The sequence below is a fragment of the Rhynchophorus ferrugineus genome, unplaced genomic scaffold (genome assembly GCF_030347505.1).
Source record: "Rhynchophorus ferrugineus isolate W39M unplaced genomic scaffold, kcgeb_rfMv2 rfM4, whole genome shotgun sequence".
Taxonomy (NCBI): domain Eukaryota; kingdom Metazoa; phylum Arthropoda; class Insecta; order Coleoptera; family Curculionidae; genus Rhynchophorus; species Rhynchophorus ferrugineus.
The window spans coordinates 45296866-45316863 of record NW_027472583.1 but is presented as its reverse complement, the minus strand read 5'-3'; the positions used below and the strand labels follow the sequence as shown (position 1 = coordinate 45316863).

The 19998-nt window shown below is 32.4% G+C and overlaps 1 protein-coding gene across 1 annotated transcript in view; it reads right to left on the bottom strand.

The window, feature by feature from the left end:
- Positions 1 to 7115: 7115 nt before the first annotated feature.
- The window catches only part of nmdyn-D7 (nucleoside diphosphate kinase homolog 7), a 46549-nt gene continuing 33666 nt past the window's right edge, over positions 7116 to 19998 (bottom strand). The window contains exons 2-5 of the mRNA XM_076403580.1: positions 13438 to 13631; positions 13168 to 13376; positions 11061 to 11519; positions 7116 to 7445 (exon numbers count right to left, since the gene is read on the bottom strand). Coding sequence (XP_076259695.1) covers positions 7161 to 7445; positions 11061 to 11519; positions 13168 to 13376; positions 13438 to 13630 — 1146 coding nt within the window. The 5' untranslated portion in view covers position 13631 and the 3' untranslated portion in view covers positions 7116 to 7160. The remainder of the gene's footprint in view (positions 7446 to 11060; positions 11520 to 13167; positions 13377 to 13437; positions 13632 to 19998) is intronic.

The window sequence follows — 19998 nt, the reverse complement described above, 5'->3', positions numbered from 1 at the left end:
AAGAGTACAATTAAAGTAGTTAATTATCTGAAAGAAATCAAGGAAATGTTAGCAGAGCAAAGTAGAACACTTCAAAATAAAAACATGTACATTTGCAACAAGCGACTTTAAATAATACCCCATAAGTTAAGAGTACAATTAAAGTAGTTAATTATCTGAAAGAAATCAAGGAAATGTTAGCAGAAGAAAGTAGAACACTTCAAAATAAAACATGTACAGTTGCAACAAGCGACTTTAAATAAAAATCCATAAATTAAGAGTACAATTAAAGTAGTTAATTATCTGAAAGAAATCAAGGAAATGTTAGCAGAGCAAAGTAGAACACTTCAAAATAAAAACATGTACATTTGCAACAAGCGACTTTAAATAATACCCCATAAGTTAAGAGTACAATTAAAGTAGTTAATTATCTGAAAGAAATCAAGGAAATGTTAGCAGGAGAAAGTAGAACACTTCAAAATAAAACATGTACAGTTGCAACAAGCGACTTTAAATAAAAATCCATAAATTAAGAGTACAATTAAAGTAGTTAATTATCTGAAAGAAATCAAGGAAATGTTAGCAGAGCAAAGTAGAACACTTCAAAATAAAAACATGTACAGTTGCAACAAGCGACTTTAAATAAAAATCCATAAATTAAGAGTACAATTAAAGTAGTTAATTATCTGAAAGAAATCAAGGAAATGTTAGCAGAACAAAGTAGAACACTTCAAAATAAAAACATGTACATTTGCAACAAGCGACTTTAAATAATACCCCATAAGTTAAGAGTACAATTAAAGTAGTTAATTATCTGAAAGAAATCAAGGAAATGTTAGCAGATGAAAGTAGAACACTTCAAAATAAAACATGTACAGTTGCAACAAGCGACTTTAAATAATACTTCATAAATTAAGAGTACAATTAAAGTAGTTAATTATCTGAAAGAAATCAAGGAAATGTTAGCAGAGCAAAGTAGAACACTTCAAAATAAAAACATGTACATTTGCAACAAGCGACTTTAAATAATACCCCATAAGTTAAGAGTACAATTAAAGTAGTTAATTATCTGAAAGAAATCAAGGAAATGTTAGCAGGAGAAAGTAGAACACTTCAAAATAAAACATGTACAGTTGCAACAAGCGACTTTAAATAAAAATCCATAAATTAAGAGTACAATTAAAGTAGTTAATTATCTGAAAGAAATCAAGGAAATGTTAGCAGAGCAAAGTAGAACACTTCAAAATAAAAACATGTACAGTTGCAACAAGCGACTTTAAATAAAAATCCATAAATTAAGAGTACAATTAAAGTAGTTAATTATCTGAAAGAAATCAAGGAAATGTTAGCAGAACAAAGTAGAACACTTCAAAATAAAAACATGTACATTTGCAACAAGCGACTTTAAATAATACCCCATAAGTTAAGAGTACAATTAAAGTAGTTAATTATCTGAAAGAAATCAAGGAAATGTTAGCAGATGAAAGTAGAACACTTCAAAATAAAACATGTACAGTTGCAACAAGCGACTTTAAATAAAAATCCATAAATTAAGAGTACAATTAAAGTAGTTAATTATCTGAAAGAAATCAAGGAAATGTTAGCAGAGAAAAGTAGAACACTTCAAAATAAAAACATGTACAGTTGCAACAAGCGACTTTAAATAAAAATCCATAAATTAAGAGTACAATTAAAGTAGTTAATTATCTGAAAGAAATCAAGGAAATGTTAGCAGAACAAAGTAGAACACTTCAAAATAAAAACATGTACAGTTGCAACAAGCGACTTTAAATAATACCCCATAAGTTAAGAGTACAATTAAAGTAGTTAATTATCTGAAAGAAATCAAGGAAATGTTAGCAGATGAAAGTAGAACACTTCAAAATAAAACATGTACAGTTGCAACAAGCGACTTTAAATAATACTTCATAAATTAAGAGTACAATGAAAGTAGTTAATTATCTGAAAGAAATCAAGGAAATGTTAGCAGAAGAAAGTAGAACACTTCAAAATAAAAACATGTACAGTTGCAACAAGCGACTTTAAATAATACTTCATAAATTAAGGGTACAATGAAAGTAGTTAATTATCTGAAAAAATCAAGGTATTGCTAGCTGGACACAATAGAACACCTGAAAATAAAAACATTTTAAATAATATAACATAAAGGTTAAAAAGGAAAATATTGGAAATTAAATACAAATCTATAAATAACTATCTGCGAAATCTAATAGATGGCAAGGAAACATTATTCGGTCTGGGAAGCTACCAAATGCCTAAAAGGATCATGTCTACATCCATGTATAAGAGACTATAAGAGTCCTACATCGAAATTGGACACGCAGCAATAAAAAAAACTCAAGCATTTGCTGGCCATCTAGAAAAAACTTTCAAACCAAGCGAACGTTATTTCTTCAAATATAGTTAATTTTAACATTATGTTCATCCAGTGCATATATTATCGAATGGCTTAAACTATTGTCAATTATACAGCGACAATAGTTTGTAAGTTAAAGTTGTTTTATTACCTTTACTATATTGAATTCTTTTAGAGCTCTAGGACGCGTATTTTATGTAGTGATATTCCCTGAAGGCCTAATCCACCTAATTAACAATTCTATATCAAATTAATGTACTTTCATTAGAGGGCATAATTACCTTTTTATGTTTACTTCTTGTCTCTTTCCTCGCAGGGATTCCCTTTGAATTTATTTTGATATCACTGTATTTGTTTTTAGTTCTTCTGTTACTATTGTGTCTTACTGTGTACATTGTACAAAAAATTAAAAAAACTGTTAGTATTAACTCTCCCATCAGACATATTAACCTTATGATGCTCATGTATTCTGAATAATTACACACACAAACCTCCCACACATTCCAATCTTCTAACATAAGGTTATGAAGATGCCAATTTGAAGAGTGAACTATTTCAAATTGTTGCTCAATAAAAATAAATGAAACGTTTAACTGTGTTTTATGTAATTTGTTTTTTTTTCTAGAAATAGGGCTGAAAAAAGATTAGTTGTAGATCAGATGGCTGAACAATATGGACACACAATATTATGCCCTCCTCCATATCATTGCATGTTCAAACCAATTGAATATGCGATGTGACAAAGAATTTTTTTAATGGACATGAAGTTCAAGAGCAAGGACTATTTGGATATGTGAAAGAAGTATTGTTTATATTGACAAATTTGGTATGGATGAAGTACATCATTCGGAAGAACAAATTAACAAATGGTGGAGTTGTAAATAAGTGTGAGTTAGAATGGAAATTAACAGTTAGTGATTGACTTGAATAGAGACAGTGGCTAAATGAAACTTTCGGGATATAGGTCTATGATCTAATGGCAAATGCGTTATTGGCACATACACAAGTATTAATAGAAAATCATAAAGAGAAATAAATTTATACTGAAATGACTTCAAGAGACAAGAGAACGTGAATACGTTAATATGTTCTCCAGTGAAAGTAAAATACATTAGTTATATATAGAATTGTTAGTTATATGAATTAGGATATCCATCCAGGGCATACCATTGTATAAGAAACGTACCTATAACTCTACCTCATAATTGGGGTGGAAGAGAATTGAAAGTAAACATAATAAAACAACCCTACATTACAAGCAATTAACTGTAATAACAAAAATAAAATTATGATAGTTGTGAAATTTATTTATAGTAGTACATCTGGAGCAAATATTATCAAATAACTTAAAACTACAGTTAATTATGAAGCCAAAGCCAAAGACATAGTAATATCAAAATAACAGCAAGGAAAGAGTCAAGAACTAAACATAAAAAGGTAATTAAGCTCTCTAATGAAAGTATATTAATTGAGCATATAATTCTTAATTAGGTGGATTCAAGGAATATCACTATATAAAATACGTCCTAGAGCTCTACTTCATAGGTAGTTCTGGAAAAGAGTTCAATGTAGTAAAGGTAATAAAACAACTTTAACATACAAACTATTGTCGATGGGTAATTAATAATCGTTTAAGCCATTTGATAATATATGCATTGGATATACTAGAATTTTAAAATAAATTATATTTAATAAAATATCTTTCATTTGGTTTGAAAGTTTAGATGGTCGGCAAATGCTTGAATAATGTTTCCTAATCATCTATTAGAATTCGCACATAGTTATTTATAGATTGATTAGGTATTTAATTTCCAATATTTCCCTTTTCAACCTTTATGTTATATTATTTAAAATGTTTTTATTTTCAAGTGTTCTACTTTGTTCATCTAGCATTTCCTTGATTTATTTCAGATAATTAATTTACTTAATTTATGGGGTATTATTTGAAGCAGCTTGTTGGAACTCCACAACAAATGTTTCTGCTTCACAAGTTAATTGTTTGTCAACCTGAAAGGGTACATTTAGTAGAATTCCATTATTTACTTCTTCAGCAAGTTATTCCCGGTTTTTTCTGTTGTTTGTTAACGTTGAGCTTTGTTATTTTCTTTCGAATTATATTTTCGCACAATATCAAAATCACTGGTGTGTGATCTGAACTTCGGTCAACGTTTTCTTCGAATTCCATATAGTTGAATGTTATATTTCTAACTATGAAGAAATCTAACAGGTCCGATATTTCCTCAGGATGAATACTCCAATAAGTAGGTTTTCTTTCCACTTGTTGAAATCTTAGCCCACTAGCTGCTTTATAAAATTCATTCTCCTTATTTGTCATCCTTCTAGAACGCCATCTTTTATGTTTTGCATTGAAAACACCGTACAACTACAAATTCTTTTCCTAGGTTATTCAGAACATATAATTTTCCTTTTTTTGATCGTATTTAGTAGATTAATAGTTTTCTAATTATTGTATTCTGGAATTCACAAACTAATGGTCCGACAGCTGTCAAATTTATACACGCATCTTTTGAGGGTTAGGGCTGTCTAAAACACATATGGATTTAATTTTAGTAGCCCTATCTATGTGTCACGCAGGGGACTTTTCAATTGACCTGTTAAAATTACTTGCATACTGAAATTATCATTAAATTATTATTTTCATTGAAAAAAATTCTTAGAATGTATATTATTCAAGATATTTTTCATCATTTTCTACAACTTTTCTCCCTTTTGTGGCAACACGAGCATAGTGTTGTTCAGCAACACATGTTCAGCAATTTGAGAACCTGTGCCAACAAAGTCCTTCTGTACCGGTCTGAAGAAGTGGCAACCAGAAAGCACTATATCTGGCGAGTACACTGGGTGCGTCGGAACCACCCATTCGAAATGAAAATCCTTCTTTTTTCTACGTAAACAATAAAACCGCATGTTGAAATAATGAAACATATCGAAATAGTATTTTTTAACTCGTAGAAATGTTGCCTTATTTAAAATCTATCCCATTGCATATAAACGTCTAGAATCGACTATTTGATTCATCAACTACCAATAAATATTGCAATCCATTGTCTTCGAACGCCTTTGTTCCTCCAAACCTCTCTCAGCCATTGACCAAACCAAGAATGATAATAGGGATATAACGGAGCAGCATTCCTATAAGTTTCTAAATTTGTTCGATTGGCTTCAATAGCAGATTTCTACAAATCAAACAACAATAGTAAGGAAATGCAATTTTGAGCGTTCTATGATTCACTTCTATATACACTGAAGAACTAAACAGTAGTAAATGGACATTTGTTATTATATATCGGGAAAACCATTGAATTTAACAGCCAAGTTAGGTTGTTTAAGAGTGTTTTACATTGATATTGGGCATTTTCACAATAAATATCGTTGATTAAGATTCAAGCAAGCGCCTACCTTATATAAAATATAATAATCAAGTATTTCTGCTAGTAAGTGAGTGTTGTTGGTGATTAAACAAATAATTTATAAAAAAAAGAATAACAAAAAAATAATTATCATAAAACTTACACTCCATAAAAAACTCTTCTTATCCCCCACCAGCCGGAAAATCCTTCGACGCAGAGGTTTCGAAGATCGCCTCTGACACTCACTTTATTGAATATTTTCCTTTCCCATATCACTAAAAAACCACAAGTAGAGGCACCTTTTTACGCGGACGACACTGCTTACTTTGCTTCTTCAAGAGTAGCATCGCATGTCCAAGGCAGACTTTAGAAATAACTCGATGAGACAGTCCAATGGTTACATTTCTGGAGGTTGCAAGTCAACCCATAGAAAACCCAGACCATCTTCTTCCACAAGAAGCGTTTTGCACCGAGGATTTCACATCAAAATTGAAAATGCCCAAATTCCATTGGTCAGAAGAAGCCATCTAACTCGGTCTTCTCCTCGACAGATTTCCCAGAATCAAAAGTCCCTCCAGAAAAGTATTGTCAATTTGATATTTCCGGTTATAAGTCGGTCCAGCAGACTTCCACTTTCAAGAAAATCGGCCCTATATAAGATGCTGGTTCAATGACTCGTTCTGTAGGGCTCCACTGTATATCTCAAATATGTCTCACCTAGTCAGGTGGAATATCTTTAAGTGTTTCAGAATACAATTCTCAAGAGAATAAGCAATGCCCCCTGGTTCATCAGGAATAATCATATTCAGAGAAACAGATGTCCTCCAAGTTTAAGATTTTATATCTGAGTTCTACCCGAGATATTTCTCCACTTTTCTACTTTTCGTCTCTTGCATAATAGCTGTATTAACGATCTGGTCGATATTTTAGGCCACTAACTCATCCGGTCCTTCGTGGTCTTATTCTATCGCAACCGACACCAGCCCGTCGTGCTTTTATTCCTAATCGTCTCGACCTTTTCCGTCAAAGGATTAACTCTGATGCAGCGAGCTGCATGGTGTGATAACATCATGCCCTCGCCTGGCTCTGATACCTCTTAAGGGTGATACCCATCACAGGTACCCTCCATATCAACAGTAGGAGGTTGTTGAGCTCATGATTGATTAGTTAAGGTCATGGGATCAGCTGATAGGGTGAGGTTTAGTGGGTAGTCCAAAGACAGCCTCCACAAAACTGGTTGAACTGGCTTATAACTGTGAGTTTCGAGTTTGTGAAATCGTTTAAAAAAATAAGGTTTTGAAAATACGAACATATAACGATGGCCTTATTCAGCAGAAGAATTATCCAAAACACATCATAGATTTTGACTTCGATTAAATAAAAATAAATTTAAATATTTTTACAAATTTATTTATGAAACATTCAATATAACATCACGCATCAAGTATCTTGAAAAAATATTCCAGTTCCAAGGCTGTGTCCTCAGGCAGATCAGTGCAATGCACCGCATTTTTATATTTATCACATCCAAATCGGGCTCTCAGCGTTGCAGGTCGTATTTGGCGACCGATGTCAGGATCGGACGGCCCGCAGAATGATCTGAAATCTAAATGGGCATCCAAGTCGTCGGTTTGACCGCATATTTCAAGCGCCACACATGGCCCGTCTACAAAGCTCAGTAGCAGTGCGTGATAATCGCTGACAACTCCTTTATATACCTGGAAACATATATATCTATTAGTATAAAAGGCGTAAATAACTAGTAAAAAGATTAAATCTGGGGAAAATAAATTAGCCTCAAGTTTGCTGTTATATGAAACATGTTATGTTTGTAGTTATGAAAAGTATTTTGTTTCAATTGATTTATTGAATTCTTCAATTATTATTCAATCAACAGAAAAACAAGTGGAATTATAAAGTCAGTAAATTATGAGCTTTATCGAATATTGTTGTTAATAAAAACATAATCGAAACACACATATGTACTTTATTATTTTACAATTTTAACCAAAAGTAAAAGATTATTTTCCATATTTATGGAATTATTTGAATTATGCTCAGTGACACTCAGTATTATGAGAATACGCAGTAATCGCTTTGTTTTTGTAATAAATATATAAAAAGCCATAAATTGGGCTAAGGAATGCTACTCTATTTAGAATATTTCCCAGATTTAGCCCCTTGCAGCTATTTGCTATTTCTAAATCTGAAGATATGGGTATTTGGAGTGGTAAGCTATTTGGGTTGATTGAAGTCTGAAAACTACCGAATCTGAAGTCTATAAAAATTACTGTCCAAAACCCATTGGGTTAAAATAACATGTAGAAATAAAGTGTTTTTTTTTTGTGAAAAATTATTTTTCATTTAATAAGTCACTGACTTTAATCTGCATTCGTATTATTAAGGAATTTAATACGATAATTGGTACATAATTACTACCACATAGTCTTGAACGTTATAAAAAGTATACATATACGTCCATCGATCGATGGACGAACCTCACACGTGCAGGTACCAGGCAGATCTTTCAATGTGATCTTTTATTATATTAATTCAACCCTTGCTAATACCAAATGCGGTATTTTTTTATGATTTTTTGATATGCGTTAAATAATGTGAAGTTGATAAATTATAAAGTCTTCTTTAGCTTATTTATTTGTTTAGTAATGCAAATGCAATATTATGTTAGGTATTAATGAACGCGATCATCACAATTCATAAATTTATTATATTTCCGTATGCAAATTGGATTTTTTAATGATTTTTGATGATTTTTGATTAATCTCCTAGAACGTCAACAATCTGCCCATGGGCGATAAATATTATTATATGATTTCAGTTATATAATATAACTATCCTGATATGTAGAAGATCACTTCAGTAAATGACCTATTGTACAACTTATAATCTAAATCTTATTCTAGATACTATTCTAACTTATTTTATAGTCTATCCCAACTTATTCTAAAAACTATTCTAGCTTATTCTAGAGATTCTTAAATCTCACTCTATATGTCTATTAATCAGTTCGTATGGTTACTGTCATCGCGCACTTTTACTGTTTGGCGAGTGCATTGGGATGCACTAATAATCTTTCAAAGTACTTTAACGCACTAACACTCCGAATCACACTCGTTGTGGGTTCTATGGGGATATCGCGCTGAATCAGTTTGTTGGACACCTAATATGGGGCATCGACGATGACTCGCGACACTTTATTCTGGAACCTCTCGAGGATGTCTATGTTGCAAATTGGTTTTAGACCCTCAATTATTGTACTTTTATTTAAATAATAATATATTGCTGAATGTCAATAAATTTTTGATAGTAGTATATTTTTGTATCATAGAGTTCCCTTTCTTGTAAAATCTATAGATATATGACAATAACTGACAAAAATATTATCTAACGCTGTTTATTATTTTTTCTTATGTTTCAGACAAAAAAGTCTCGAAGAACTGATGCCTTAAGGCACTGCCTATAAACAACAAGTGCACTTCTGCTCAAATAGATCATGTCCCATTTATAGAAACAAGTGGTTGATATAAAGAACTTCGTATTTAAAAATATCTATGTATCTTTTGCTAGATTTGTAATATGATGGTGAGCAACGTACTGAAAAGTGACTATATATTTCCGCCATTTTTCATCCAGTGCGGTTTAGTGCATGGAAAATAGTTGGTTGAAATTAAATGTATAATTTATTTTTACAAATTTCCACGTATGATCCCATTATACACACATATTCGATTTGTAACTGATTTGGATAGTTTTACAGATTTAATTCATTAGGTTTTCAAAATTGTAGTGGTTATTGGCAAAGTAATGAATGATAATAATCCAATACAAAAATTCTTTTCATCTTGAAGAATCGGGTTATTAATCAAGGAACGTCTTTCAATGCCTCCGACTTTCAATTTATGCCAGTTTCCTTTTGTATCAGGTTTCTTTTTCTGGTCATTCCTAAGGCTTTTATGTTACGCTGTCACTATGTACGGCTGTCTGTGTTAATTATTACCTGCAGACTGTTTTTAAAACGTGTACACCATGTACACACGACAGTTTATGAAATATAAAGACATTCAAGAACATTTTACTTCATAGTGATGAAAAAACTCCATGCAAGGACAGATTGCAGCTATAATTATTTTTAGGTTTGTTACAAAACTTTTCTGTTCATCCATTGCCGTAACAGTATCGCCTATTATTTTTCTTTTATAACAGTGTGCAGATTTCAAACAGATACTTCTTATGAATACAAATCCAGAGTACCTATCTATGAGTTTACAAAACTTCCGTTTCCAGCTTCCAGCAGATAATGTTAAATATTTGAGAATGCATCTGGATCGACGCTTAAGTTGGAAGAAACATGTACTAATAAAGTGTAAACAACTTGGGCTTAAACTGAACCAGCTATATTGGTTCATAGAGCCTGAATTCAAATTATTTTTGGAAAATAAGATACTTCTGTGTAAGTCAATTCTTAGGCCAATTCATTTCATTATATAAATTATATGTATTCATATAATTTATATAATGAAATGAATTGCTATTTGTTAGTCTCGATAAAACTCGAGAACGATTGGACGGACTTGAATAAAATAACAATCCATTTTATAACAGGTCGGAAAAGTTACCTTAAAAAATTATTATAATCGCAGTGGTATGTTGCGTTCGAGAATGACTAGAAATGAAGTAGATAATCTTAGAGTGCAACGAGTTCATGCACATCAAACACAAAAACAGCGAGCATAACACAATTAAATTGAGCGATTTCTTAGACGAAACGTCCTATGATCCAGGAACGAATATATCCACTTTTACCTGGAACTGGATTTTGTTACCAACAAATCATTTATAACTGGAGAAATTATTATCGTTTGTCAATAACATAAGGCATTATAAAACGCAGCGGTGAAACTACTGGGTTATGACAATTGCAGATACAGACACAAATTTCTCTTAGAAATCGCTTACTAGGAGTGATATTGCTACCATCAGATGCAGATCATCAATTGTTACTTATTTTTTAGTGAACAGTGAAGCGAACTATGGTCCAAGAACTACAGACGTATCTTCAACAGGACGATTTAGTCAAAATATTCAAAACAGGTGTATTCAAATAGATTAAATATATTAAAATTAATAAAAAAGGTTTAACATATATGTGGCTATTGTTATTGTCGGAAAAAAATTGTAAAATATTCGTACGTGATGTAAGTTCACTGGGCCATCTATATATTGTTAATTATTGATCTTTATATTACCAAACCTGGTCCACTCTGTAGTAAGAAGATTAATATCAAACTTAGTGAAAATAAATAACAACTTACTTGGAGAAATTCATCGGCAGCTTTACTGCTTAAATAATACATTAGTAAAGCGGTAATTCGAAACTTCGCCTCTGTTATTGTTTGCAAGATGGGTCCTAATTTGCCTTGGAGGATTGCATGAGGTTTAATGACGCAACAAGTGCTGTTCCGTACACGAACGGGAGCCTGAGGTGAATGCTCGCCCTTGAAGAAGAAGTTAGCTTCACGCCGAGCATTTTCCGCATCCTTGGCAGCATGAAAGCCATTCTCTACTCGACTATCGTTCCCGTAGAGGGCGCGCAAGCTCTGCGGCGCGGTCCTTTTACCTTCCAGCGGATCCTCCGGACCAAGTTCCTCTAGCCAACGATTCACTGCATTTGATCCTACCAACTCCAAAGCAACAACTGGACCAGACACCAGGTGCTCCAAAAGGAAGGGAAGAAGATTATCTCCTTTATATGGTTCGTATAGGTCTAAAACCTTGAACATAAAATAAAGATATATGAACCTTATTGCACACATAAAATAAAAAGAGAAAACTTAATAGGGGTCTCTGAAGAAAAGTTTCACAACCTTCAGTACCTAGATGGGGTTATAGTCGCGCATTTAAACAATTTGATTGGTCATTTTAGATCTGCATTACAGGCTCCTGTAGGGAAAACATGTTACTGTGAAGACCTTTCATTGGTTCTTTGATAAAGATTGCTACACAGGTGCGACATCTGACGGCCGTGATATTTAATTGACCATGATAATAAGTAAATAACAGGTAAATGAAATTTATACAAGAAAAAAAAAATTTCTGAAAAAATATATTAAATTAATTTCAATAAAAATATAAAAGATAAATAAACCCTCCCTTTATCCCGCTATAATGCCGATAATATATAAATTTTTTGTCAGATCGCAAAAAAGTAAATTTAAAACATTATAATTCCACAATACAAAATGATCTACCAGATAAAATATTACTAATAATAACAAGGTGCACCATATACTTTTGAATTAAAAAAAAAACAAAAAGATACAGAGCCGGCTTGGTTGGCGCAGTGGTAAAGGCAGGACGGTTTTTCTACTGATGCGATAGTCGCGGATTCGAATCCTACTGGGGCATGGTCGTAAATTTATGTTTGTGACTGTATAACATTTGTGATTGTCCTTAGGTAATGCAAAATCAGACACGGAAAATGATACCGGTCACGCCAGTAACCAAGCTAGGTAAGACCGGATGTCTTCTGAGATGATTTTTAAGCCCACTTAAGCTGTAGGTCCAGTCCAGTGCAAGTATATCGTAAACCTTGTTATTATTTTTAATATTTTAATTATAAAGTAATGTGCAATTAAAAGGTTTTAAATTTGTTTTTCACGTTATCTGAAAAAAATGTGTTATAATATCGATGCATGGCAATATTGTAGGATAAAGGTCTAGGAGATGAGTTACAGCCTTGCCTCTATAAATGTAGTCTCAACTGGTCGGTCTATATCGTCGGCAAACAAAAATGATAATTAATTTATATTTCCAAAATTTTAGTAAATAATCTAAAATATATAATATGGTAAAACGTAAAATTTTGTTTTTTTCGTATAGGAACAAACTGGAACTGAAAGTATAGAGTCAAATTGCAATTTCTCAGCTGCTGGTAATATATCCCCCGTTAGTAAAGAAGTAAATTATCTACATCTTCCTCATGTTCATCTCCTTAACAATTTGCTAAAGGCTGAAGGCGAATGAACATGTCTGTTAAGGAAGGTATATTTCTGGATCCACGAGATCTATTACATATTTAGAAAAAATTACGGATACTTACTCAAAATATTTTTCTTTAAAGCAGCGAACCCTCTCAAAGAAATTATCAAAATTTTAATTAATGGTATATCAACATTTGTTTTTAGTTAAGCATCACAATTTGGCACTATTAAAAAAATAAACAAAAAACGCACCATAAATTCAAAATGAATCAATCAAATGCCTTTGCGGCTATTAGCATAGCGATTAAAATAAGTAATAAGTTCAAAGTAGTGATATCTAGATACTGGACGTCGTGAAAATTTCTCCAAAATTGCCTATAAAGTTAAATGTCTATTTCTTCTGTGATTACATAGGAGATATGAACGAAAAAGTACAAACCTCTTTATTTGTCAAAGTACACATTTTCATTTTACATATTTGAAAACCCCGTCTCTGAATTTCACTAACAACTTCACCAAGCTTCGGTACTAAGGATGGCTTGATAATGGTAAAGGTATGTTCTTTCGTTTTACCAACGATACGCTCGGTACGTGTATCTCCGTAAGCAGTGATTTTGACCTGACGTCCGTAGATACGAATCGTATTGCCTGCAGAGCAAAAAAAAATTAATTTATCTCAACAATTACTTTAGATACAATTCAAGCATACCTACAAACATATCATCCATTTGGAGGTTATCTAGTTTGGTTCTTCTTAAATATATACGGTTTAGTTCGCGATCGAACAACTCCAGGGTGGAATCGCTTGGAAAGTAATTCAGGATGAACTTCTTTTCGTGAGAGGTTTCTTCATCGTACCATTCGGCATAAAAGGCCAGTTTATCATTGTAGTCGTACTCCATTCTTAAAAATAAACAAAAATATATCCAATTAACATTATTGCTTTATATTAATAATTGGGATATAATTGGGAAATGTAAAATAACGAAAATGCATTGGGTGAGAAATAAATAATATGGTGAAGACGGTGTAATAAGAACCCTGCTCTCTTATCAGGGATCAATCACAGACCAGAAAATTTTAATTGCTCTTATAATAAATATCAACATATGATACGGAGTTTGTAGAAAGTAACAGTAAGTATTTTTGCCAAATGGGCACAACATTAAGGAGATAAATATAACTAAATCGTAACTTATAAATAGAGAAATAAATTGATGTCAATAACACAAATATAGTGAAATAATTGTATAACTACATATGTATAAATAAAATAGAACAGCATGTAACTTCAAGTTGTTCCATAGCAAATGCACTGCATGCACCAGTATGACATTGGTATTCTGGCATTGGCATTGGTTTTGTTTCTATTCTAAGTAAATAAATGATAGATGCTATTTTTGTTTTAATATGTTCAATATGCTCTTTCCAGGTGAGATAGTAGCCTATCCTAAGGTTCAATATAATAGTAGATGATTTTGCTGGTACGGAACTGTTGCCTAGAATGAGTGGGTGATATCTTCAATAGTTTATTAATCATCAAAAAAATCTCAGAAAAGTAATGCGAATGAAATCCAAAATAAATATTTTGCAGTACAAAAGCCAATGTCGGTCTCATGTTATTATATATATTATTATATTAATTATGTAGGTACAAATTAAGTTTGTGGTCATTGTCTACACCTTTTCCTCATTATCCATTCAGCCATATAGTTTCGATAAAAAAAACTCAGAACTGTAAAGCGAATGACACTAAATATAAATATATTATTGATTTACACAGTTTACAGAAGATCCCAAACCTGGCGAACAATAAAGAAAGTTTTAGCTAAAATTCAACCAACATATTTCCGATGGTTTTCTACAACTTTTTCTCGTTATTCGAACAATTCATATATACAGTGTCGATAGAACCATCTCGGTTTTTAATTATATGACAATCATCACTAAAAAATCTCAGAAATATAAACCGAATTGAGACCAAAACAAATATTATTACATTACAAAAGGCCAATTAAAAGGAAATACAGTAGTTCCCGTAATTTTCGCCACGCTACATGCCCGAACGCCACGGACAATATCAGTATGCGACCCAAATCGGCAAATAATATCGTAATCGTAACGAATAGAAAATAATAAACAAACCCACTACCAAAACCGTTTGTAGTGTCGCGGTTTAACGCCAGGCGTGACCGAGCCATCTGGCGAAGCCGCGCGAGACCCGCAACACCCATACACACAGAAAGGAAAAACGCGATACGAATCCCGTCCCTTTTATCGGGAACCGGCGTCGTTCGTCGTACCGTGTCCGTTTTCCATGCGAATCGGACCCGGAGCGGCTTTTTCCGTGTTGTTTTTTCAGCGATGGCCAATTACTTCGCCGGGAAATCCTGATTATGATCCTGTTGCGTTCCGGCTCTGTACGGTTGGAATTCGAAACGGTGACGAGCACTGTCGACATACGGGAATTATTCATTAACTCGTACGGACAGAGTGTGAGACTGCAAAAGGGTTATTTTAACACGTTTCCGTTTTTATATCTGTACTACCAAATTAAACGAACTGCAGGAGTAAAAACAGTGTTTTATACATTTAATATGACACTTCTATAAAATTGTTATTGTATTAAATCATCACCTCTTGTATTTTTTAAAATCGTCGTGTTTTGAGCTTTTATTCGTACCAATAGCCAAGCAGTATCCTTATGCGGTATTTGCAAATTTTGAAAATTATCGAAAAACAAGAAAAAATAACTGATGTTAGGCTTTCATGATTATTTGTCAGTATACAAATGACAGTTATAATTTAATTTTCAGGATCTAATAGAATATGATCGACGAAATTATTGTCATCAACATGGATACTAAGACGCTATACTATTGACCAAAATACAATTGTTGCTGCATCTATTCTGGCGTTGGATTCTGTTAATATCCTGTTTTTCAGATAATTCTTTAAGCTCTTAATTCATGTTTCTTTTTTATGCGTGCCATTCATTCAAACAGTACTATAAGTGTTCGAAAAATTGTTGTAAACAGAAAAAATCGGCTTTAAATTATAAAGTACATTGAAGAATATTTTTACAACTTATTAATATATTATTACTGATAGTTGCCGATCAAGTTACAATTTATATCTGTAATGCCTTACAATTATTGGCCAATTACCCCATCGGAAAATCCTGATTATGACCCTGTTGTATTTCCGCTCTGTACGGTTGAAATTTGAAACGGTGACGAGCACTGTCGACATACGGGAATTATTTAATAACTAATACGAACAGAGTGAGAGATTGCAAAAGGGCTATTTTAACACGTTTCCGATTTTGTACCTGTACTACCAAATTAAACGAACTGCAGGAGTAAAAAGAGTATTTTGTACATTTATTATGAACACTTCTATAAAAATTGTTATTGTATTAAATCATCACCTCTTGTATTTTTTGAAACATCGTATTTTAACCATTTATTCGTACAAATCGACAAGCAGTATACTTTTGCGATATTTTTAAGTTTTGAAAATTATCGAAAAACAAGAAAAAATAACTGATGTTATAAGGCCTTCATGATTATTTGTCAGTACGCAAATGACAGCTATAATTAAACGAACCGCAGGAGTAAGAAAAGTGTTTCGTACATTTGTTATGAACGCTTCTATAAGATTTTTATTGAATTCTCCATTTATCGAACCACTTATCCAAGTATACTTCTATTTCGCTTCAAGTGATTCCAAAACGTGATTTAAAAAAATTATCATCTGTTATATTTTTTGAAACTGTTAAATATATAATTCATGTCGATATAAGAGCCTAGTATAGAAGAAATTGAAGAAATTCCTAGTAAAGAAGAAAGACAAGTAGAGGGCGTTGCAATTGGTATGGAAGTTATTGAAAATGGTATAAAAAAACAGCGATGTAAATAAAGTTCATCTCTTGTTGCAAAGCTAAAAGCGATATTATTAATTCCATCCCATCACGAATTAAAAGTGATTTGTAACCTGTTATGGGAGGAGATTTCTCGGTATAAATGGAAAGAAGCAGCGGGCTAAGGACGAAGACTGCAGGGGTATGGAGGTCAGGTAAAGTCCGAGTTCGGTAAATAGATGGCGGAATTAAGTTATGGACTAGAGCACTCAAGGACCAATAAAACCCTAGAAAATTAAAAACATAAGATGCAAAATTATCGGTAGGATAAAAAGAAAAAAGACATTGGTACCATTGGAGAAGAGTTTAGTTATGTAGCCGTTTGTAATTTACAAGGACCAATGAAGCACTAGAAAACTAGAAACATGGGGACCAACAGAGTTACAGAGCCGGAAGATAAAGCAAATTGGTGTTCGAATCGTAATTTCAAATGGAGCACTAGATAAAGATATATAGAATAAATATCAGGAAATCAGAGGGTTTAATTACGGAAACAAGATACCAACAATTAAATCAAGCATTCTTTGGCTGAGCTGTATGTAAGAAATTCACCAAACTGTTGCAATATAACAAGTTACGCTTTGGGAGATCCCATTATGACTATTGCTTCTTCATAAAAAAGTATTATTATTACGTGAAGAACAGCGGACTTCAACAGAAGAAGAATGCTTTCTTGGAATGGAAATAGATGAGATAGAAGATAGATTAAAGATACACCAAAACCGCATCATTTTAACGGCCATTCGAGGAATTCAACAAGGAAGAAAGCAACATGATGGCAAGACCGATGTAAGATATTTGGATATGCCAATAGAAAAATAATATTTGATTATATAAAAGATAGACTAATGCAAGAAGATAGTGGACTTGAACAAGTAAGTAATGTCGACTGGGGTGATTATCAACTAGAAACATTTTTAGAGGATTCATACCATTTCATAAAGGTACCTCAGTGGCCTGGAATAAATTCATTCGAAGGCAAATATATAAATGTAGGTTTGGCTTCTTAATAACAAATTAAATAATTGGCATTAAAAGTATAGAGTTGTTTGGCGGCTGTTTCTATGATTGTTCTAAGTTTATAGGAGTGCTCAAAGATACAATTATGTTTAAAGAAAAAAGTTAACTGTTCATTACGTTTGCTTATCAGATAATTGTGCAGACTTATTCAATTCAATCATTAGGTAAACATTAGATTCTCACAACTGAAATAAATCTATATGTAGAATATAACAGTTTAGTTCTCGTTATTTCAAAGTATTTTTGTATTGATTTTTGTTTATAATGTCAATTTATTAGTTGTTAAGTACATTTAAATTGAGATGGGATACAAGAGCCAATTCCTAGTATGTAGAAAAGAGGAAGAACAAGTAGAGGGCGCTGCAATTTGTCTCCAGGCTGTTCAAAATTGAATAAAAAACCAGCCGATGTAAATAAAGTTCATCTCTTGTTCCAAAACCAAAAGTGGTATTTATCCATTGAGTACTTATTCGTACCAATTGAAAAGAGCCGCCCTTTGCGATATTTTCAAATTATGAAAATTATTGAAAAACAAGAAAAAACCATAATTGATAGTCTTTACGGTTACAAAACGGTACACAAATGACAGCTATAATTAAATTTTTAGGATTTAATAGAATATGTTCGATGAAAATGTTAAATCATCACCAGGGATACTAAGATGGTATTTGCATAAGATGGTAATTGTATAACTTTGGGCTTCTCAAACAAAACATTATGGTTACGGTATAGATTCTGATTTTGGATCCTGTTAACCTTCTGTTTTTTCAGACCGTTCCTTTAGACTAAAATTCGCGATTTTTTTATGCGTATCATTCATACAAATAGTACCAAATGTGTTTAAAAAATCGCTGCGAACAATATAAACTCTTACACTTAAACGACTTAAATTACAAAGTACACTGAAGAATTTTTAAAAATTTTAAAGTATATTAATATATTATTACTAGTCGACTAACTTACAATTAGTCTTTACAGTGTCTTAAAACTACTGGCTAATTAATTCACCGCAAAATTCTGATTATAATCCTGTTGCGTTTCGACTCTGTACGGTTGGGATTCGAAACGGTGATGAGAACTATCGACATATGGGAATTATTCATTAACTCCAAGGGAGAGAGTGAAATTCTACAAAAGAGTTATTTTAACACGTTTACGATTTCGTATCTGTACTACCATATCAAATGAACTGCGGGACTAAAAAGAGTATTGCAGCTCTGGCAAAAAGATTTCATTTTTACCCAGCAACGTTAAAACTTTAAGGTATCCTTTTGCTCTATCGAATCTCTCGGATTCGGATGTTGAAAAACCCGGTCGCCTATAAATTGGACCAAGGAATTTTTAAATTTTGTAGAAATAAAAATCCTATAAATTACATTTGAAGCAAATTTTTAATATTTTAAAATTGTACAAGAGATTTTGAAAATATGCATATACAGGACAAAATATATAATACCTAACATATAAATAATATTTATTTATTAATATACGGTGGAGTCACCTCAAAACAACTACGATTCGTTGCGAAAAATGTGTAGAGTGCCCGAAGGAAACTCACATGAGTTTACAACGGAATGTTGTCCCATTCTTGTACCAAGACATCCGCCAATTGCTTCAATGATGCTGGAGATGAAACTAACTTCCTTCTTTAAACGTACTGGTCAGTGAAGACGTTTAATTATATTCTGATAATCTTCAAACCAAAATTGAATATTTTTGGTCATGTGTAATAATGCGCTTATTGTAATCTTGGAATAGGCAATGCCTGGTGGCAATATAATAGTCACAGTAAGAACTCCATCATTAAGGACCAGCTGGATCGCCTGTTATTTTGCGAATATCTATAAATAAACCATATATCTTCCAATCATCAAGTGTCACTTTTGCCGTGATACCAAGCTGAATCGACAGATACCCTTTTATCAAAAGCTGTTTGTTATTAGTTATATTAGTGAAACTTGGCATCATGTTTTTGATTTAATATTTTCAATATGCTCTCACCAGGAGAGATAGTTGCCTATCCTAAGGTTCAATATATTAGCAGATGGTTTTGCTAGTATGGAATTGTTACCCAGAATGAGTGGGTGATGTCTTCAACGGTTTGGAATTTCATTAGTCATCAAAAAAATCTCAGAAATATAAAGCGAATGAAATCCAAAATAAATATTTTGCAGCACAAAAGCCCATTAAAAGAACAGAGTCGTTTTACAGTAGTTAAATAATATGTGTAGAAACAATGTCGGTTTTATGTTATTATATTTATTGTCTTATTATTATCTTATCTTTTTATGTCTTCCAATCATCAAGTGTCACTTTTGCCGTGATACC